Source organism: Ceratosolen solmsi, unplaced genomic scaffold (assembly GCF_000503995.2).
Source record: "Ceratosolen solmsi marchali unplaced genomic scaffold, CerSol_1.0 scaffold47, whole genome shotgun sequence".
Lineage (NCBI taxonomy): Eukaryota > Metazoa > Arthropoda > Insecta > Hymenoptera > Agaonidae > Ceratosolen > Ceratosolen solmsi.
This window is the reverse complement of record NW_011948419.1, coordinates 32681-56518: the sequence shown is the minus strand read 5'-3', so window position 1 is coordinate 56518 and position 23838 is coordinate 32681. Positions and strand designations below refer to the sequence as shown.

Here is a 23838-nt window from a genome sequence, read left to right as displayed (position 1 = left end):
AAAATTCAAATGAAATATTATCTTATCGTCTCATCAATGATATGTCAGGCACTGTATCAATAATAACTTCAATAATCATGGTATTGTAACCCTAAAGGCTTATACAAATCGATATAATATTATATGGCTACTAACAACAAACGTACGTTGTTAGAGATATTAAACAATATAAGGAAATTGGAGTATTAAAAATGTGACATTACCTGTTCAGCATCATGATTTATTAATGAAATATCAACACTTCGTTCCATTTGCCCTACTTTCGATATAAGTAATTTCTTTTCACACAGTGCATTGAATGTCACCGAGCAAAGCTACCGCAAATCGAAGCTCAAGTTGTATGGATATCATTGACCTGCCGAGAGCACATGGTACTTGAAAATAAAAGCAGGCCTCCAGTATTATGCGAAAAAGCGAAACGAGTATGAAAGAAGGAGAAGGGAAAAGCCAATATTGCAAATAATAGCGAAAGCGATCAGCGACTTTACATAATGATACGCGTCGCGACCTTCCATCTTGTCTTTCTCCCCTCTTTCCCTTTTTCTATTTCACATTCTCGTCACTCTCCATTAATTTCCCGAGGAGTTCCGAGGCACGGACACGAGGAGACAACTGAGTATTGGGCATTGCATCCCGATTCTTCCACTTGACACAGAGTATCATCATCCCTCCACCTCCTCTTCTTACCTCGCGCGCAAACTGCGAGCCACAGATCGCTCTCCGGTATTTTTAGTTGGGCACGCGCGCGACTCTTTAGTTTTAGTTGGGCACGCGCGCGACTATTTGGCGGGATGGCAATTCTCTCTCTTTAGCTCTCTTGTACGTTTGAAGAGTGAGTGAGTGCCTTGGTTGTCGTTGTTATCGTTGTTGTCGTCGTCGTCGATCGTCGTCGTCGTCGTCGTGGTTGTGTGGTGGTGGTGGTGTGGTGGTGGTGGTGGTGATCGTAATTGTCTTCGTCTTCGCTGATTCTCTCTCTCTCTCTCTCTCTCTCTCTCTCTCTCTCTCTCTCTCTCTCTCTCTTGCCTCCTCGGATTATCCCAAAGTGTGCGCACTAGTGCCCCTCGCGTTCAGTGGCTCTCGGACAATCGGCCGATTGAGCGGCCTCATCGCGGGCGCGTCTCACGACGATCGGCGCCGTTGTTGCAGGGACGTGGACCTGGGTGTCAGAGCAAACGGTCGAGACGCTAATGCTCGCCTCCTGACGGCTGTTAGTGTGCGTAGGGGCTGACGTTGGCGACGCGTCGTCTGGCTTTGACGTCCCCCTCCCCCACCTTATTACCGTTTCCCTCCGAGGGGAGAAGTTGGAGAATGCCGCGACGAGAGTAAGGACCGAAGTAAGGTCATGCAGATCTAACATGAAAATGCGAAAGGACGAGATCAAAATAAATTAAGAGAGTCAGAGGAGAGATAGTGGAGTGCGTCTCGGCTATTGCCAACTGCGACGAAAGCCGCCACTCGCGCTCTCTTTCTTTCTCTCTCTCTCTCTCTCTCTCTCTCTCTCTCTCTCTCCCTCCCTCCCTCCCTCCCTCTTCCTCCGTTTGTCTTCGTTCTCGCTTGCACGTGAAGCGGACGCAGTGCCGAGGTAAATAAGGCAAAGGACGGCTCGCTCATCCTTGCTGTCGAAGCGGCGACAGCGGCACGAGTGAGTAGCCCCCAATAATCGTTGGGCGGCACTCGCGCCTCCTAGCGCTCTTCGAACGCCAACGACGTATCGCAAATTGCTATTTTCGATAAGACACGAGGTAGATCGGACAGAAGGCCAAAAGAGTACCCAACGCCTTGGTTGGATTGCGCCGCGCTGCGGCGGCAAAGGGAGAAGAGGAGAGGAAACGAGGTCGAGAGACATCGGCGAGTAGGTCCCCCTCGCACCGGAGTAAACATCGAGCGGCGATCATCGATCGAGGAGCGTGATCAGAGAGCGGTGGCCACCGTGCCCCGATGTTTATCTTCACGTCGTCGAGGGACAGTATGCAGCCCTCGACAGCCGGTGCGTCGCGTCGCAGCAATAACCGCTACTCGCGCTCCTCGACGACGAGCGTCACCCAGCTATTGAGCGACTCGTGCTCCAGTCTGCTCCAGCGGCTGACGAACCGCGTGCGCGGCCCCTCGAATACGAGCGAGCGCTCCATCGGGCCCGTGAGCACGTCTATCACGGCGCGTCACCAGCAGCACCAGAACCGCCAGCAACGTCACAATCCATCCAACGATGTGATCGGGAGCACGCGGAGCCGTCTCGAGGAGAAGTACTCGGCGATCCTCGATAGGAAGCCGAGCTTCCTCGGGCGCCAGATAAACGCGCGCCAGCGCGAATCCAGCCCCTATGTCAGGGAGGAAAGGACACTCGAGCCCCCGTCGAGGCGGAGTATCCTCAAGAGCCCGAGCTCCATCCTCCTCAGCGAGAAGGCCTACCCGTACGTCAGTCCCGTGAGAAGGGAGAAGACGCCCTGCGGGCACGAGAGGAGAGCGCACCGCCCGCGGAGGAACACCGAGGGCAGGGCCAGCGGGTATTGTAATACCCATACGCACGTGACGCCGAGACGCCTGGCACTTTATTCGCTTGACTCGAGATCACAACCAGGGAAGCTGGACGAGAGCCGCTAATTAGATAATTATTGTGCGACCGATAGATCAAAAAGCCGTCCTAGAAGTACTTTTGGTTGCCGGGAACATCGATATCCTATCGACTCTGTCCCTACCGGCCACGCTTGAGCACATTTTTGAAATGCCAATCAACGGAAGAAATTCGTAGCCGAATATCGTCATGGCTATTAGTTCTTTTTATTTTATTATGTGTGGTTTTTTTTTTTTTTTTTTTTTTTTTTTTTTTTTTTTTTTTTAACGTACGAGTCATTATTTAATCCAATTCACAACGGCATTTCATGTATATAGCATTATCAAGTGCCATTAAGTGCCCGGCTACAACCAAAAGGTACTTCTTTGCCTCCTCCATCTGTATGTCATTAGGTTGCATGGATCGTGCGTGTCGAGATGATTTCACGCAACTAAAGCTTACTTCTAATCAAAAGTTTAGCTTTTAAATGTGCGCACTTTAATTTGGCTTAAAAATATGGGACCATCGCATCATTTCTTCGACGATAAAATCACATTTTCGCTAGCTGTACTTAATCTTCGCAATTTAATGAACACGTGGCTGGTCAACGGTTTCTTTGTTGGTAGAGCATTAGGTTGTGCGATATTTCCTTATCCCTTCATAAGCATCTTGAATTCGACGAAGACTGTGCATATTGTGATGAGTATTTAATATTGAAAAATCATCGGGATCCTTCATTTGTTTATTGTGTTAATTTGCAATACTATAATAACGAAGCGCGTGTTAAATATATTAAACTTAAAAAATGGGTGCTACAACAGTAGTGAAATGCTTGGTTACAGTGTTGAATACTGAGCACCGCACACTGAACTCAAATTCTGTCGGCAGAAAGTAAGTCATTTAAAATTGAATGATTCATAATGAGATGTGTATGTGTACGTGCAGGTGTATACATAATATTATTAAGGAGAAAAAAAAATAACGGGTGGCTAGGATGACAAACGTACCATCCAATTCTTTTATAATATACTAGAATCAGATTTCTTTGTAATAATCAGTATATATAAAGTATTCCAACAGTTTAATTATCAAAACATTAAGAAATAGTTGAAGCTAAAAGCTGTGAAAAAAAGCCTATGAAGAATTTTCGACAGCATCATCCAGAACTCGTGTCGAAAAGACTCTACGATCCAATCAAATCAGAAGCGTGTAATTTGGCCGGCGGGAAAAATTAAAAATAATTTGGCTATCCTTGCCAAACGCCACGTAATTTAGTATGTACATTGGCCACACATCGTATTAATAAATGTTCGAGGATTCGATTGAATTCTACATTCGATCCTTTGGCTTATCCACACATGCGCGCATTCTCGTAAACTATATTGAAATTATCTTCACTCGGTGTAAAATTATCTCAAGTACCTATCGATCTTTCACATCAAGTGCAAATACTGATTCGAGATGTTTTATTACAAATAATTTAACGATATGATATATCGAGCTTTCAATTATTGTTGGCATTTACTACGTCATATTGTTCAGAGCTGTTGAAATAATTAATGTCTTAATGATTAATGTAAGAACGAAATATTTAGTATTTCCTTACATTAGAATTCCTGTAATGCCTACAGCATAATCACATATTACTTCGCTTAAATAAGCTTCTAAGTAAATTCATAAAATCCCTGCTATAAAATTAATATGCAATTGTTTTAATACCTTTCAATATTGATAATATGATGACAGTGATTCATTTATTTTTTATTATTTTGACTAGAAATCGTTAAATCTGAAAGTAAAAATGTCATAATGGAAAATTGTATTGAGCAAACAAATAGAAAAGAAATCATTTTTTAAATGTATATTAAAATAAATGTAATAAATCGATGATAAAACTTGCATGTTAAGCAACTTTAATTGTTTAATTCAAGCCTTTTAAACAATTCAATTACATTTTCATAAAAAAAAAGAGATGTTTTCGTTATCCAAATTTATCGAGCAACTTAGTAACTTTTCTTGAATGAAAGATTTCAACATGCTTCGACAATCTAAAACTAAGAGATTTGTAAACATTTGTTACATCAAATAAATATGAAAAATAAAAATCAATATTTCATTATTAATTTATTCTTTATTCAAAAACTCCACTTGTGAAGCCTCTGATAGATACATATTGCTTTGTATAGTATTTGTCAAGGTCAACAGATTCTATTTTCACATTTTTTGCTTACCGCCAAAATTTTATGTTTCCGGCTAAATGACACTTCAATTATAATGCTAGAAAATTTATTTTTATCGAGAAAGGTTTATTTTGACTCGATGATGCACTAAATCCATACGACTTGTATGCATTAGGTAGAATATTTTTCAAACCTTACATATCCCAATAAAACAAAAGAAAATCTACTAATATTACTTTTATACATTTTTTTATTTACTTATTAGATTATATTATTATTATTATTATTATTATTATTATTATATAATTTTCGAAATAAAAAATCATAATCCAATAATTGATAAGAAATAAAAAAAGATTAAAAGAAATACGTAAACCTAATTCAACCAACAAAGAAACTAATTATATATATATATATATATATATATATATATATATATACACTTTATTTTTCTAAATTATTATTAAGTATTTCCTTAATAGTGTAAAATTGTTCATTTTAATGGCTACACTGTCATAAATAACAAATCAAATTCTGTTAATAATAAATATAATTACAAAGTCTATTTTGAATTATAATACAAATATTATCTTTACAATATAGATTTCTTGGCAATAGAATTTTGTGATTTAAAAGAAATTGAAAATAAATTATTATTCTACTTATTATTTATACCTTTATGCTTGAAATACATAAGCGTGAATCGTAAAATTGCATTATAAAGTACAGTAATTTATTTCTGTTTATAAAATCGCAGTTAATCGATTTCTTGTAAAATCTTTAATCGGCAATCATCTTTTTATTCAATTGTATTAAATATTGAAATAAATCATTAAAATAAATATAGAATTTATTGTTAGTCAATGCTTTCATAAAATACTGTAAGACTTTTGATAACAAAATTTCTTGTGATATTTTGCCTCAGTTATTAAATACAGATAGGAATATTTAAATAAAATTTATCGTCTCCGAATTACTACATAATGTCTCACAAACATAATAAAAATTCAAATTTCTATTTAGTTTATGACGTATCCTATTTAATGATATAATATTATTATTCATTTCCTTTTATGCACAAATACTGTTTAAGATCGATCAATCGGTTGCTATTGATAACATATATTAAATTAGAAGAAACTTTTAATTAATTATATACACAGTTGCATAAAATCATTAAATGTTTTAAAAAATATGTTAAAGTGGTGATTAATTAATAGACAAATCAATACATTCTATATTTTTATGTACTTATCAATTTATACTTATATTTCAATAAATATATCAGCTATTTATTTTTAAATATGTTCATTATAGCAAATCTCAAAACCTATTTTAGCATTTGATCTCAAAATTTAAATATAATTTTGTGACTCAATTTAAAATGCGGATAACACTAAGTTGAAAATTATTTATCGTATTCAAACATATTATACTTTGATTTATTTATTAAATATTCGTTTAAATTTGTCTATAGCTTAATAAATTTGATATATTGAAATTTTAAATTAAAAAATTAACGGTTAAACAACAAAGTTTCATTTATCGAAGTTTATACTTGTCATCTATATTTATGTTTAACCATCTACAGTTGTCCAAAGTTTATTCGCCAGTTTACGTTTAGTTTTTTTATTTAGATTTAATTAAAAGCCTAAAAAAACGGATCGACATTAATAATACAAATGTTTTGACAGATAATAGAACAACTTACTTATAATAATTAAATGTATATAGTTAGAAAAATTTATTGCCTACAATCGTCATAATAAATTAAATTTGCAGAACAATAAAACTAGATTTTCAATAATATTTTTAAGTGCTTTATATTACGAAAAGAATTTAAAATAAATTTTATATATATATATATATATATATATAGATATATGTATAAACAAGTGTGCTTTTATAAAGTACAATTTATTCTTGATTATTAAGAATTATATTACGCATAAATTAACTTCAGAAGGCAATGGTGTAATCTTTTTTTTGTCGTTCCTTATAAAGAACGTTAGATTTAAATTGAAGGATACGCTCTCAGAATTTGTGGTGCATATTAAACGCGAGAGGACGTTTCTTCTAGTCCGTTTTAAAGCTTTTGTTAAATTTAAATTGAATATAAAAAATGGACTTAACAATGGAGAAAACCGAATTTCCTTCAAGCCACCAAGTTGGTTAGAGATGATAAAAAAAAAAAAATTGAGCACTTGCATGCTGCTCTTGTCATGCCGACATTAAAAATTGGCTGTTTGTGATCTCGTCAACCAGTGCCAGTGATCTCGCGTGTCGTCGAGCGAAAATTGAAAGCCGAGAATGGCTAAGAGACTCGAGGCACTTCACGCTAACGCAATTGCGCATCGATAAAATCCACAGGCAGTGCAACAGTCACAGTGGCAGTAGCGTAACCACGAATGACAAATACGGCGTCTCGAAGGAGAGTCTTCAGAACGCCGATAATGAGTCCTACGGGCGTTACGACCGGCATAAGTCCGGCCAGGCCGAGAGTCGTAGTAGGAAGATTCGACCCCGCGCTCGCCACGGTAAGAGCGAGCAACTCGATGTTACCTCGTCTTCCTCGGCTTCCCTCGATCCCGAGCGGACTCCCCTCGCCGATGGCGGCGGCGGAGGCGGCGGTGAGCCGGCCACGACACCCTTAGATCCAGCGATCGTCGAGCGCGAAGCCAAGCGCAAAGAGATTCAGAGTCTCATAATGAAATACGCTGCCCTCGACGACATTTACGGCAAGTCCGACTCTACAGCAGACGCGATAGCCAATAAGTATCAGAGGAGGAACAGACAACAGCAGCAGCAACAACAACAACAACAACAACAACAACAACAGCCGAAACAGAAGCAGAAGCAAAAGCAGCAGCCTCAGTACCAGCGGCAATCGAATCGCGTTACCAAGACCCTCGATCATAACTACGGTAGTAGCAACAATGGCGTGGACTTGGTGGACGAGGACGACTTCGTCATTGTCGCCGAGAGCGCCAAGAGGCTCGGCAAGCATGCACCGATCGTAAGTTTACTTACGGACGAGGGACAACAAGATCCCAAGAGAGGGGGTGGGGTTGGGAGAAACAAATGGGAAATTTTGCGCTCTCGGGCTGCTACGTTCTGCAACCTCCCAACGAGCTTTACGCATTGCGCTGATATTAAGGCTTCCTGTGCTGTTTTTAATGCTAATTATTATTATCCCGACATTCGTACTAAATCAACGTTCTTTTCTATATTTACATTCCTTCGATTATTCGCAATCATTTATTTATCTTACTTTGATTAACGAGCTCGTAAGTAAACCGTCGAATTCCTAAACAACCGCCCATAAACAATATAAACGTAAAGGCATTTATTTATTCGGCACTTATAAGTAGAAAATTATTTTTATAAATTTTTTTGTCACTTTGCTTAATAAGCTTAAGTTGGTATGATAGGAACTATTTTCTATGTCAAATATATAGATTTGTCGTTACAATATAATATTAGTTTATATTATCCATTATTGACGGAAAAAAATTTTTGATTATGTTCGATTGATTAAAAAAAAATATATATTCATTAAGATGTCAGGGATGTACAAAAATTTATAATTTGATATAGTGGCTTTTTATGATATTTATATTTTACTTTTAAAAAGTTATTTTCAAGAAAATATTACTTTGATTTATGAATTAATCCTATACTTTCATATCAATAGCATTATTTTATGATATATGTTTCACGTAATGAAGAAATTTTTTTTCGTTGTTTTTTTTATTTGATATTAAACTAATTTCACCGCATTTCGTACACGCATATATTATGCCAAAATAATATTATTGTTAATTACAATTCTTTTTTTTTTTTTTTTATCATTAAATATTTTTCTTAATTGTCTAATTGAAACTTCTAAAACTCGTTGAAGGTCTTCAATATATTTTTCAGTCAAATAATGTTTGAAAATAAACTTATTAAAATTATATACTTTTATCGTTGAAAAAATAACTTTTAAATTCTCAACATTTCAAACATACATTATAAGTACTTTGTTTGGAACAAAAACTAAATATCTTTAATTGTATATTAATTTTATATTCGGTATGTTCGTATTAAAATAATAAGTTGTAAACATAATATTATAATTGATTTCATAATTCTCTTATGTTTATTCAATAAATAAATTTAGTATATCTTGATTACATTTCGAATATGAAAATAAGTTTATTAACCGTTCGTAAGTGATTCTGATTAATCAATCAAAATAATTTACACGTATTGAAAATGACATTGGCAATTATAACAAAATAAAAGTTTTAAAAATTATATATTGCTGTCATACAATTAAATTGGATATATATAATCTTTAATCTAATAAGGCTAGTCAACCTTTTCTTTTTTCGACAATTTCAATTGATAAATATTCCATAAAGTTAGTGAAACGGTGTTGTAATTAACACTAGTAACCGTAAAACGCAGTCTTTTTCCATGCAATCGATTAGTTGGAATTTGAATCACAATAGTAAAGAAATGCAAACTCCGCCGTAGGACGGAGGCGATGTCAAGTACGAGCGCAGCCAGCATTCAATAATAAGTGCACTGACAATGATTGGCGCGAACATCGTGTTAAGGTTTTATATCGAATTTTTTTTTTATTATTGTCCTTCGATCGGTGCCGAAAATTAAGGCGAGGTCGCGGTTCACTAGAAATGCGTGCCACTTGCCGCACTGTCCCCGTTTCGGCGGGATATATTAAGCACCCTTGAAGCGCAAATCGCTCGCGAGCACAAGCGAATGAGCCCCCCCCCCCTCACCACAGTACGCACGCTCTCGCTTTCCCGCTCTCTTTCACTCCGCCTGCTCGAGCGCGGAAAATGGGGGGGTTTGTGTGATTTAGGCATTTTTTACGACCGGCTGTTTTCAATGTATTGCTGACTTGAACCAACCCGCGGTTAGGGCTAATTATTGAGATGGTTAATGAGCTGTTGACGTATAGCAGCATTTCAGGGCTTTTTAAGAGAAAAAAAAGAAGAGCGGAAGCTCTCATATACGACACGATGAAATTTAAATTAGTGATTAAATTATTCGATGCACGACTCTGAGGATCGTTGCGCGAGTGTTTCAGATGATCTGTGTGAGGTTTTTGTTGAAATAGCATCTGATGAAAAATATGAAAATGAATAAATATAAAAATTATTAGAGACTAGCACTTATGCTTATTTAGAGTACACAACTTTCGCTGACCAATATTTTTTATTAGGTTAAAATTTCAAATTTCAGCTCATTGTAAATAAAAGAATTTTAAAATGTAAAGTATGAAATGAAGACATCTATTTCCGAAAATCAGAATAAATCCATTAAAAAACAAATAAAACTCGTTAAAAATTTTTTATACGTTGTAACAAGATCTCTAGTTGTTTTTTTTTTTTTTTTGTTTTACGATTATTGCGTCTGACGTTAATTGCTGATCCCCTTAAAAGTATATTTCCATATTTTGCATCCACTTGTATTTGAAATTGTTTGTGTAAATTTTAACTAATTTTAACTAAAAGTTTAGCAAACCCTCGTGTAAAATTGATTATACATAACTTAACTACTAGTTTAAAACACTTTATTTGAATTCTTGCAATTTAATGAATAATTAAAGATGAAGAAGAAAAAACCGATCCTAAAATTTTCATTATAACAATTCAAGATTTATCAATTTGAATTTAGATTTCAACATTTGAAAATAAAATGTTTATAACAAATGTTGGGCCTAGGCGAGCCCCCATTTACCCATACATTTCCATTAGGATATGAGGTTTGACTGTCGTAGAAACATAGAGTCCAACGATTTATCATATTACAAGCTTGTGATCCATTAAAAACATACCTGCTAAGAATCATTCCACTGGATTTTTGTTAAATGTTTACTAAAAATAGACATGTTTATTTTACTCTTGAAGCATAAGTTAGGAATATACCTTATTCTTAAATCTTTATAATACAGAAGTAAAGCTGATGATTATTTTCTATCACATTTTACGATGACTTCTATCGCATATACACTAATTTTTTTTTACATTACAATAGTAAGATATAATCAGAAAAGAAAAATGAAAAGCACGTATAATCTATTTACTAGAGGCACATACTCTAAATATTCACATTGATGTACACAAAACGATATATCTTCAAGAGTATCGCGAAACCTTTTCGTCATAAGTAATCTCCAGTTTTTCATTTCAGTAAATTCTATAACATAGTTTTCAAGTTGCACGTTTCGCTTATAATACATATAAATTCTTTTTTTCTCTCAACTTTCTTCACACTTTTCTATATCCTCTATACCTAATATTTTTCTATAACTTTGATCTGTGGTGTATATTAATTTAAGTATAAATCTAATATTATAAATAAAAGAACAGACTCAAAAAGTTAACAGTATATATACATACACGTGTGTGCGTGTGTGTGCGTGTGTTTGTGTGGGGGTGTGGGTGGGTGGGCGTTGTGTTTAAGCATAAGTAGAGTCTTGGAATTTCGATTAAACAAAAGGTGAATATATGAGTGAATATATGACTGCAGCTAATATTCAAACATCGTCATTCGATGAGATGAAAATTAAGAAAAATGAACGAAGGAACAAGCTAAGTAAGCGCCACATTATTTGTAATTGAATGGCAATATTTTAATTATTTTAATATTGTACGAGCATAAGATATATTGCTATACTTTATTATTTTTTGAAATTATTATTCTTAATAGTGTAGCGCTCGCTTTGCGAAGCTCCCTAGTTCTAAAGTTCAACGTTCATAATATAATATATATTAAAATATATATTATAGAGCAATAAGTATTCATATAATAAATATTAAAAAAAAATTTTTTTACAGAATTAATGTTAAGTAAGAATATTAGCAATCTATATCTCTCTATATACATTTATTATAGAGTATATATACGTGTGTATGTATATATATATATATGTGTGTGTGTGTGTGTGTGTGTGTGTGTGTGTGCGTGCGTGCGTGTGTATGTGTGTGTGTGTGTGTATCTGTACAATAAATATATGAATTACATAATAAGTTATATAATGATTGCGCCTATCATACAAATTAATAATGTGCGCAAATATGATAATAATATAATGATAAAGATGAAGCAGTTGATGAAGTTGATGTTGATTATGATTATGATCGTGATGATGATGTTGTTGATGATGAAAAAGAAACGATAAAATTTTTTTTAAATAAAAATTAAAAAATTTACAAAAAGAAATCGCACTTCTCTGACTGGCAAACCATTTTGCCCTCTCCCCTTTCTCTCTGATTGTTGGGTTACCATCTCCGTTGATAATGGAATATGGATTTGGAACGGAATGGCACATTTGGGTCTCTCTCTCTCACGCACACGATGATGATGACGATGATGATGGTGACGATGATGACGATGACGATGATGATGAACACACACACGCGCGTCTTGTCTTCGCGCGGGGCCTACGTTGTTCTCCTCTTCCGCTCTCCCTGCTCCCGCCCGCGATATCGCCCCGCGAATCCGCGCCGCTAATCTGCCGGAACGGCGCTTGGATGACTCAACCCACGGATGGATGGAACACTATCCCTGTGGATGCCTGTGGACGACCCACCCGGATGGGATCGACCGACGCCTGGACTCCTGGACGCCTGGATACCTGGACACCTGGACGCCAATCAACCAACCAACGTAACTTTCCTGTAACCGCAACTCTTCGTTGTCACTGCCACACACACAACACACATTCTGTGTCTGCGTCGTCGTCCGTCGTGTGTGCGAATGCGTGCTTACGGCGAGTAGAGCCCACGAGCGCCCTCCATCGAGGACGACGTAGAAGGCCACCTCGTTTACGAATCTGGCGACCTCCTGGCGAATAGATGTTCGTGAATACCAAACTTGAATACGTGAATACACACTCATTGTAGTAGAATTATATGAAAAACAAACAAAAATTATATATACATTTCATTCATTCTTCGTTCATTCATTCATTCACTCATTCCTTCATTCATCCTTCATTCATTCTTCGTTCATTCTGTCATTCATTTATTTATTCGCTCGTTCATTTGTTCATTCACTCTTTCATTAATATATTCATGAGTTAAGGGCCAGGCCGATCAGTCGATGGACCGTGCACGGGATAGTCGTCCAAGTAAACAATAATTACCTTTCTTTATTTTTCTTAATTTATTGAATAATTGGGTCTTTTTTCAAATTCAAAAATGCTTAGTCGGTCGCATTTTATTTTTACAAATTTAAAATGTTGGTTTCATTGAGCGTACCGTAGAATTTGGAATGGCCGACTTCGATTGGCCATTGATTTATTTAATTAAAAATATATTCTTCATTTTCATTACTGTGCATTTTATATATATATATATATATATATATATTATATTATATTATATTATATTATTATATTATATTATATTATATTATATTATTATATTATATTATATTATATTATATTATTATATTATATTATATTATATTATATTATTATATTATATTATATTATATTATATTATTATATTATATTATATTATATTATATTATTATATTATATTATATTATATTATATTATTATATTATATTATATTATATTATATTATTATATTATATTATATTATATTATATTATTATATTATATTATATTATATTATATTATTATATTATATTATATTATATTATATTATTATATTATATTATATTATATTATATTATTATATTATATTATATTATATTATATTATTATATTATATTATATTATATTATATTATTATATTATATTATATTATATTATATTATTATATTATATTATATTATATTATATTATTATATTATATTATATTATATTATATTATTATATTATATTATATATATATATATATATATATTATATTATATTATATTATATTATTATATTATATTATATTATATTATATATACATTATATTATATTATCAATTTTGATAACTCGGTTGCTAATTAATGTAGTTATCATGCATATTTTATTACATGGTTCACTAAATAATATCACAAAGCACTTATATTTTTCACATTGTACAAGCAAATTTTTTATTCCAAAATATCTTAGACAAAGGACTTAAAATTTGTTTTTAAAAGGATATGGCTTTTAATAGTTTGTCGCTTGAATCTGGTTTAAATGTGAATTTTAAAAGTACATTTTTAAGCTGTTTGAATCTGTTTTTTGAACCTTGGAATAAAATTTCTTTTTAGCGGCTAAAGACATTACAATATTTTCAAAATTAATAAATAAATAAAAATGTTCAACGCTTAAAAATAATTAATTATAGTGCTATTTTGTGCCTTAAGTTTTCCACCAGATTTTCTCGTGCTAAGACTTAAAATGTACTTGAAACACATGTACAATATATTGTATATAAATGTATGACTACATTTAGTTTGAAAATGAGTAAAATTTTCTTATATCTCCATGTAAAATGTACATACTATTTATCATTTCAATAGACTTCAATGCAGATTATTATACAGGAACGTTACTTGGCTTCAAGTTGTTTTGAAAAAAGAACTAAAGACAGACTGGTCTCCCTCGGTCTATCGATCGGACTGATACAACAAGATTAATAAATACGTCTTTCTTTCATTTTTTTTTCTCTTTCTTTTTTTTTCACAACGTTCTTTTTGATACTTATACCACCATTAATACTACTACTGTTATTACTACTTTCATAATGCTACTTTTCTGTAATTAGATTTTTAACCCCGTCCCTTCAAATCCTTTTTAATTTCATCAATTGTTTAATATAACGTTACCGTTAAAAAATATATTTAGTTTTTTTACTAAAATAATGCAATTTATTAGACTTGACAAACATGTCACGAAGTTTTAAACATGCTTTTGTTATATATATATATATATATATACATGTATATATATATATATATTATATACAAAAGCATGTTTAAAACTTCGTGACTTCGTAAGGACTTCGAAATCTTGATTAATTTTTGTTAACTAAGAATTTGATTACAATTTATAAGTCCCAAAGTCATATGCACTCTTTTGAAAGGAAAAAAATTGCTTTAGAATAGATTTTTTTTTGGTAAAATTTTTTAATTCATAATTACATTCCTAGTTTTTCAAATTTTATCCTAATACCTCAAACTCCATTATCTCTAGTTTTCACACATTTTTTTTTCTTGGCAACATACGACCGATAAGACTGAAACTGACGACATTTGCTTACACGTATTTTCAAATAATAAACACGAATATACTTAACTATATAATAAATGTTACTTTGCGATGAAATTATTAAATTTTAATGTAAAAAAAAGCAAACGTCGTCAAGATCACTTCGGTCTTTCTTCCACAAACAGTAGGGTTCTAGGGTCTTTGGAGCACAACAATATAGTATGTGACTCCATGGACTAATACAATAATAAATAATAATGCAATAGAATAAATAAACAATCTATCTTATTCTATATACTTGTAAAACTGACATTCAATGAATGAGCAAGACAGGAAGAAAAGAAACAATTCTACTTTTACCGTTTAATCTTAATATGATGATTGTGTCTCTGTACGGTCGAGCAATCACAATCCCTACCACAATGGCTTGCGATCGTCTCTCATTCTAACAAATTTGAATTTTTGTTGATAACCGAAGGGTAGACATACGAAAGTGTACTATTTCTTTTTTAACAATGAAGTCCTAATAAAACATTGAACGTACGCAACAAGATGAGTATTTAAATGGCAAATCTCATAATATTTTCATTTCGTAAAATGTGACTTCAGCTGTGTAAAGAAATATTTGTTTTTCTTCGTAATGTTGACAGGAAAAATACATTTTCGTATGCGCGCTTTCGTGTTTACGTTTACTTTCATAAGTAACGCCAATTCCAAATCATTTATAAACTTCAATATATATATATATATATATATATATATATATATGTATGTTAATACATTCAATCGATGTACAATCCCGATTCAATGCCAAATAGACTAAGGGATGAACAATGAAAGCCGTTGAAATGGTATGAACTTGCCGATTCCGCTCAGACCACGCGTCATCGAACCCATAAAAGCTCACATGTGTTTTTCAATTGCAGATGTAGTACTGGCCACCCTAGGAGAGGGTACTTTTGGAAAGGTTGTCAAGGTTAAGGACTTGAAAATGTAAGTGCGTTAACCACTAATAACTCCTCTCTCTCTCTCTCTCTCTCTCTCTCTCTCTCTCTCTCTATCTATCTATCTATCTATCTATCTATCTATCTATCTATCCATCAATCTCACGCTCACTCTTTTCATTCATTGACTTTCTTTTTCTAATTATTATTATTAAATCTTTTACCACTATCTCTGTTCTTCTTATTCTTTACCTCATGTTCGGTCTTTCGAAAAGCAAAAATAGCTTGCTCAACGGGGCATCTACATCGACTCTATATATTCGCGTTGCGATAATGGAAAGATAGCGTTGACAATGAACAACCTTGCACCTTGAATCAATCATCTTCCCATTTGAAACTACGCCACTCTAAATTCTATTGGAATTTAGATCAAATTTGTGTTTTTGACGTAAGCAGCTGTTATAATCTTGCGTAGAATATAGATTTATGTAAAACAACAAGTGGTTTCGCTGAAGTGTCAAATCACCGATACGATTTTAAAATTAAAAAAATGGTAAATTATTTATTTTTATTATTTTCATGTTTTTTCATTGTACATTGTACCAATGTAGAAGTAACTTTTATTTTCATTTGAATAAAAGTAAACAGTCAATATTATCGTTCAAATTCTGATAACAAGATTTTTATTTAAAAAAATAATTAAATAAATAATTAAACATTGTAAAATTTTTAATTTAGTAATAATTATCACTATCATTCTCGATAAACAATTCTGAGCAATTTACAAATAATAAATTCAAACGATTAATATTTCCATTTCGCAAAAATAAAACCAAATAGAGCCTGGTTAAATAATATATATCAAATATTAACATATTCATTTACCTATTATTTATTGCGTTTAATACGAAATGCGCGCAATATATTTTGTAAACAACTTTTATAAATGCATCCAGAACTTACTTTCTAGAGAAAAAAAATTATGATATTCAATAACTTCAAACTTCATTTCATGCAAAGACATTAGATAAAAATACTTAAAATATGAATTGAACGTGGAAAAAAGTAGATAAAATGTTAATACAATGTTATTTGTACGAATTAAAAAAAAAAAAAAAAGATAAATTAAAGGAAATGGGTAGTGTGGTGTTGGTTTAAAAAATACATCATGATACATCATGTTCATCAATAAAAGAAACTCATTATTAACCAATAGTTAAACAACTGTTGATAAGCTTTTTATAATTAAATATAAATTTTTGTTCTCTAGGGACCATGTAATGGCATTGAAAATAATCAAGAACGTGTTGAAGTATAGAGATGCAGCCAGATTGGAGATCAACGCGTTGGAGAAAATTGCAGTGAAGGATCCGGAGGGGCAACAGTTAGTATTTAAAAACAAACAGCTCAGATAGTTCTTCTGTGGGATACTGCGAGCAGTCTTATAATCATTACAATAAAACGATCTGTGGAGATTTTTTTATAACCTATACTAATGATATATTACTAATATCATGTTTCTTTTCTTTTTCTTTTTCCACAGTTTGTGCGTTAAGATGCTTGATTGGTTCAACTATCACGGGCATATGTGCATTGCCTTCGAGATGCTTGGACTCAGTGTTTTTGATTTCTTAGTAAGTTTCTTAATATTTATGTCACTCAATTTCGATATTCAAAGCTATTAGTATCGGTAATATTATTTAAAGAAATATATAACTTGTTGTCACAGCTAAAGACATTACTGAAATTACAATTGTATATTAATTGCAAATCATGTTTTATAACTTTCAAAATTCTATTTTTAGAGGGACAATAACTTCCAACCTTATCCGTTGGAACACGTGAGGCATATAGGATATCAACTTTGTTATGCTGTTAAATTTTTGCATGACAATAAATTAACACACACAGACCTGAAACCTGAGAATATACTATTTGTTGATTCCGATTACGAAGTTATTTACAACAGTAAGAAAGTAAGTTTCCAATTTAATCTTTTTTTTTTTTTTATAACATCGCACGGGCATATTATCTTTCAACTGTTCAATTTATTAAAAAAAAAATTTCTACTTATTTATAGAATCCATAAAATATGCTACTTATATTCCAAGTTTGTTGAAAGATTTATTATTGATTATATATCTCGAGTATTCTTTATCTATTTAATTGAACATTTTTAAACGTTTTATCAAAATAAACATCATATTACATTGAGATTTTTAATTGATACAATAAAACTTATATCGGAAACCTAGAACTTCAGTAAAAAAAATATTCAAATGTCAAAGTATGAGATTAATTAAAGCTGATAATAAAGTTTTTATTAAAAAAAAACTGCTGAAAGTAAATTATGCATTATTATTATATTTTCCCGATGCTAACTTTTGCATATACATTTTGAATTTTTAACATCGTAACCCGAATGTGTAATACGCATAGTAGATAACGATATATTAAAGATAAATAGCTATTAATATTATTAAGAATAATAAAATGATTTAATTATCGTATTTAAATAAACGTACACTTATTGCTTTTGAAATAAACTTGTGAAATATTCAATAGATTATAATAAAAATAACTAAAAGACAAGGAGTGTCCCATTCTTCTTCATTTAAATAAGTGATTCAATTGTTAAATATATTACAAAACATATTATCACAATGTTTGATCGTGCAATTTAGAAATGTATTAAATTTTTTTTTTTTTTTTAAACACGAAAGCATGAATTTATCTAATCTATTGTTGTAATTGATCGTACCAGGTCCCTCCCTTAAAAAGAGAAGACGTAAGGAGAGTAAAGAGGACCGATATCAGGCTCATTGATTTTGGTAGTGCCACTTTTGACGACGAGCACCACAGTACTATTGTCAGCACAAGGCATTACAGAGCACCCGAAGTAATCTTAGGTATTTAGTTAGAGATCTACGTAATTTATAAATTAACATGTCATACTTATTTTTCAAATGGTCTTTTTTATGTCTTTTCGAGAAACTGCTTAAATTATGGTAATTTTAATTATATAATGAAATTGTGAAAATGAAAATGGTGTTGTTTTTTTTTTCTCTAACGGTTTGAAAATGTAATTTGTCACTGAATTATATTTAATAACGCACACGTGAAAAATGTAATTGAATCGTCATCGTATGAAATATTAAGTTTTCGTCTGTGCATATTGTACAAAGTATAATTTTCATTGCTATAGAGTTAGGATGGACCCAACCTTGTGACGTATGGTCGATTGGCTGTATTCTTTTCGAATTGTATCTGGGCATTACTCTATTCCAAACACATGACAACCGTGAACATCTCGCAATGATGGAACGTATACTTGGCTCGATACCTCAAAGAATGGCTCACGAAACAAAAACCAGATACTTTTATCACGGAAAGTTGGATTGGAACGACAAAACCTCCGTTGGGCGATATGTTCGTGACAATTGCAAACCTTTGCATGTAAGTACATAAACGATCATTGCTTAATTGCTATATTTTATATAAATTGCATTTATAATTATAGTAACTTTATATATACTTATAATAAGTTTGTGTGAATACACAATTTACACAATATATCAATCTTTCAACTAATTAATACTTAATTATATTACTTGTGAACAAAATAATATTTAAATCGAATTGATAATATTAACGTGGTTATTTAAAATTTAATTACTTATAAATAATCTTGAGCATACATTTTTTTTTTTAAATATGTTTTTATAATTTGTATAGCAGTACATACCTTAATTTATTCTGGAATTGCGGTCACAGTATATTTGGGTATAAATAAAGTTTCCGTGAATTTTTGATCTTTACCACGATCTTTCATTTTCAATTTACATAATAAAATTTTCTCTACTGTCTTTATATCACCTATTTTATCAATTATTCAGTTGTATGCAATTTTGCATAAAATATTGAATTTCACCACTTACGATTATATAATTTTTCATATTTCTCACTATTTTTATTCTTTTTTGGCCCAAATATTTTCCGAGGTACTTTATTTTTGAATACTCTAAATTTATTATATTTTTCCTTTACAACAATATTTTCTGTATTCATACAAAAATACCATAATGTTAATTTATAAGTTCCGTTCAAAAAAATGTTCCGTTCTCGGTAATATTAGTAAAAGAAAAAAATTAAATGTTAAAAATGAAAAGTATTTATTTAAAGTAAGATGACTTATCCTAAAATATTTAGGCCGCCTTCCTCGTCAGTTGATTGTATTTACTAGCCTCTGATAAAATCTGTTTGTTCGTTTAAAATATTTGTAATTCTCTATTAAATCGATGGAATGATAGTATAAAGAAAACGTAATTTGAACAATCATCTTCTTTATATTTTTTTTTTAATAAATCCTAACGTGTGCTTGAAATAAAAATTAATAATTGATATACATAATATATATTTATGTTTGATCAATAGAAGTAATTGTAACGTATTATTTTTGGTATTTATTTTACAGTAACTACTATTAAAATATATTAGTTTTAATTCTAACTAAACTAACCTTTTTGGCACTCTTAACTAAACTAAAACTTGATACATTTTAGTTCTTTTAATAGAATCTTTACCTTTTTTAACTCTGCAAATATTTAGATTTGTAATATTTTTTTTTTTTTTTTTTTTATTAATATTACTCGATTTTTACTTACTTAAAATTTCTAATATCAATCTTATTGAGGTAAAATCTGTTTGAATAATACCGTATTAAATTCGACTTGCTCGAGCTTCAATAATAAAATTGAATAAAATGATGCGAAGAGTAATTAAAATAGTTTCATTATATTTGTAATAGCTAGTTTTTGTTATCATGTTTAAAACACATCATCCTAATTAAACTATGTACTATTTAATTATAATTTTCTTGGCTTTTATTTCTAAATAGCTAACTTCAGCGCTTTTTTTTTTTTTTTTTTTTTTTTTTTTTTTTTTTTTTTTTTTTTTTTTTTTTTTTTTTTTTACTATCTTTATACCATTTAAAATATATTTCAATTTCTTTAATTTATGTTCATTATTATTTTGTATTCTTTTAATTGTATTAATATTGGCCAATTAAATGTTTGCATATTCATAGTGATATATAACTAAATGCCTGTGTTTCTAATAATTATTGGACACTGTGATCGTTAACTACACCTCTGCAAAATATACAATTTTTCATGTAGAATTTATGTCGAATTAAAAACGATGTAGTACTTGATTTCGATAATTGCACTGTAAAAGTACAAGAAATTTAATATTTTTGCAGCTATATCTTTGCTCCCATCGTACTAATTCACGTGTCCGTCCATCCAATTGTTGTTTTAAAGATTGGTATTCTTCCAATTTTTTACATTAATGTCGCCTAGCGATGAATGCGCATGAAACTAAATTAAAGATTTATCGAATAATTTCTCAAATTCATCATTGCAGTCACCTTCTTCTCAATTTCCGTGTAACAACAAGTATTTAAAAATATATATTCATACCATTGACCTTCTCCAATAATAAATGACAGTCTGTCACTGACAAATTTAACCTCTTTCACTGCTAACATTGCCTGATTAAATATTGTTGGTATTCTGACATAAGGAAAACTGGTTAATCGAAACTTTATATATAATTCTTTATCTCACTTACATATTACAATACACAAGTATTATATAAATACTATATCTGCATAACTTGTTGATAAAAACTATTTTGTATGCTGAATATTACTAAAGAGAAATTAATAATTGGCCTCCCGTTGCCCCCATTAAACGACCAAAATGAATAAATATTATTGGTCATTCATGTATTTATTGAATTACCAAATCCGTATTAATTATTAATTATTTATTATTGTCCGTTATTTCTTTATATCAATTCTCGATTTCATATTTTACCACTATAACAATAACAATGTTCAAGTAACAATAATGCGTTTTAAAATAAAAACAAATCTTATCTTCACGTAAGTAAACTATCAACGATAAGTATTTTAAAACAAATTATTTAACGCAAGCCTGCGAATGATAAGGATGAATACATAATCGAATACGCAAGCTATAATAGCCGTTGACTATCGCTCCCTCGAGTTCTAGTACCGCTGAAAATCACAACGATTCATTTGTATTTTTTAGAGATATCTGTTATCGGATAACGAGGAGCACAAGCAGCTGTTCGAGCTAATGCTGCGGATGCTGGAGTATGAGCCATCGTCTCGGATTACCCTGAAAGAGGCGTTGGCGCACCCCTTTTTTGACAAGCTGCCCGCCAATCAGCGACTTACTGACCCGCGAGCTGCCGGCGACTCTCAACAGTCACACGAGCGCTCACACTCGCTCTCTCGATGAAGCTAGGGGAGGGACCGCACCGCTGGCTGCCCAGCGACGTCGGCACGCCGATGCATTGGCTCAGCTGTCGATCAGTCGCTCGTTGCGCGATGACCCGTCGTGATCATTTTACGTACATGGCTCAAGGTGTTCGCGATAGGCACTACCGAGTCTCCTACCGCTGCAGCTTACATTCGTTGATCGTTCGTTCGTTCGTCCCTCCCATCCATCCATCCACTCATCTCCTACTCATCCATCCATCATCCATCCATCCATCTATCCATCCATTCACCTATCGATTATCTATATATGTATAATGTGTTCCGCCTTACCCTTTTTTTTTTTCTTTTTTTTTAATCCCTACTCCCCCCTAATTTACTATCTTGGTAATTGTGCGCCAATCGTTGGTAAATAAGCTTGAGCCATAATCGATGTGTCGGTCCTGTTGATTAAAAAATAAACAAAAATAAAATAACATAAAAAAATACGAATAATTATGTAATATTACTTTCAAATTTAGGGCAATAATTTTTTCTGCTAAATTTGAAGTCGCTAATAATGGCGTGTTTGTGCGTGTGTTTTGTATACATGCTCTCGTAGAATCCGATTATTGTAACGGAGAAATAACATGTTCGAGATGATGGAAAAATTTAATTTTATGTAAATTCCTTGTGTGAAAGAAAGAATTTTGGAATTTTATTTTTGACCAATGAGAAGTTGCTGTATTTGTTGATTCTTGAAAGAAATCATTAATGTCTAAGAGTCAATGTAAAGTATGCTAAGGACAGCTTGTGCGCGCGTCCCGCTAACTTGTAGACATTTTTGTAAGAGAATTTTCTGTACATTTTATCCCTTAATGTTCTTAAGATTATATTCTTAATATGCAATAACAACACAACATCGAAGAAAAGAGTAAAAAAAAAAGTAAGATTGAAAAATAAAAGAAATTATTTGCACTTTTCATTTGAATTATCACAATTGTTTGTTGTGTTGATTAATGACATAGAATCGATGACTGGAATAAGTCTGTTTATGTTTCAGCTAAGCTAAGTTAACAGATAATTTTTTAGAGTAGGGTAAACTAGTGTTTAATTCATAACGAAAAGGACGAGTGAAATTTTTACAAAGGATTTTTCCTACTTTCTTCTCGCTTCCTTTGGCCAAATGAAGAATTTGATGATCTATGGAAAAGAAGTTCGAAGTGTAAATAAGTAAAAAAAAAAACTGTTTAAATTCTAATTCATCGCTTTTTTCCGTACACCTTCATACTGCTAAATATATATTAAGTAAGCGAATATCACTTATCTAAACCTTTCAAAGTTTTTCTTAAGTTTAATTTCATTTTAAAATTGTATGTGTAAAAACTGATAATTTCATTTTAAAAGCTATATATTAAAATAGTTTTAACGTTGATGTTTAATCATCTGCATCGGCTTGTATCTTAAGAATAGGAGTATATAGTATTATATACTTTTATGTTATTTGAGTTTTATGAACGATTATTTTTTGAAATACATTATTATATTTTTCAAAGCAAAATATAATATAATTTGTGAAATAAAAGCTAAGTTTAATAGTTTATATTTGTAAATATTCAATAAACCTCTAATGTCTTGGTTTTATTATGCATACATGCGATTTTCATTCGTGTTTTGTAAAACTCAATTTTTATTTGAAAACT

General features: G+C 31.9%; 1 protein-coding gene across 5 annotated transcripts in view; it reads left to right on the top strand.

The window, feature by feature from the left end:
• Doa (CDC like kinase darkener of apricot) overlaps positions 1–22407 on the top strand; it is a 64927-nt gene extending 42520 nt beyond the window's left edge. For all 5 annotated transcript variants that reach the window (XM_011497353.1, XM_011497354.1, XM_011497355.1 and 2 more), the window contains 8 exons: positions 12526–12604; positions 15832–15898; positions 17120–17233; positions 17393–17483; positions 17655–17825; positions 18614–18758; positions 19055–19305; positions 21966–22407. In XM_011497353.1, coding sequence (XP_011495655.1) covers positions 12526–12604; positions 15832–15898; positions 17120–17233; positions 17393–17483; positions 17655–17825; positions 18614–18758; positions 19055–19305; positions 21966–22178 — 1131 coding nt within the window. In that variant the 3' untranslated portion in view covers positions 22179–22407. The remainder of the gene's footprint in view (positions 1–12525; positions 12605–15831; positions 15899–17119; positions 17234–17392; positions 17484–17654; positions 17826–18613; positions 18759–19054; positions 19306–21965) is intronic.
• Positions 22408–23838: the final 1431 nt, after the last annotated feature.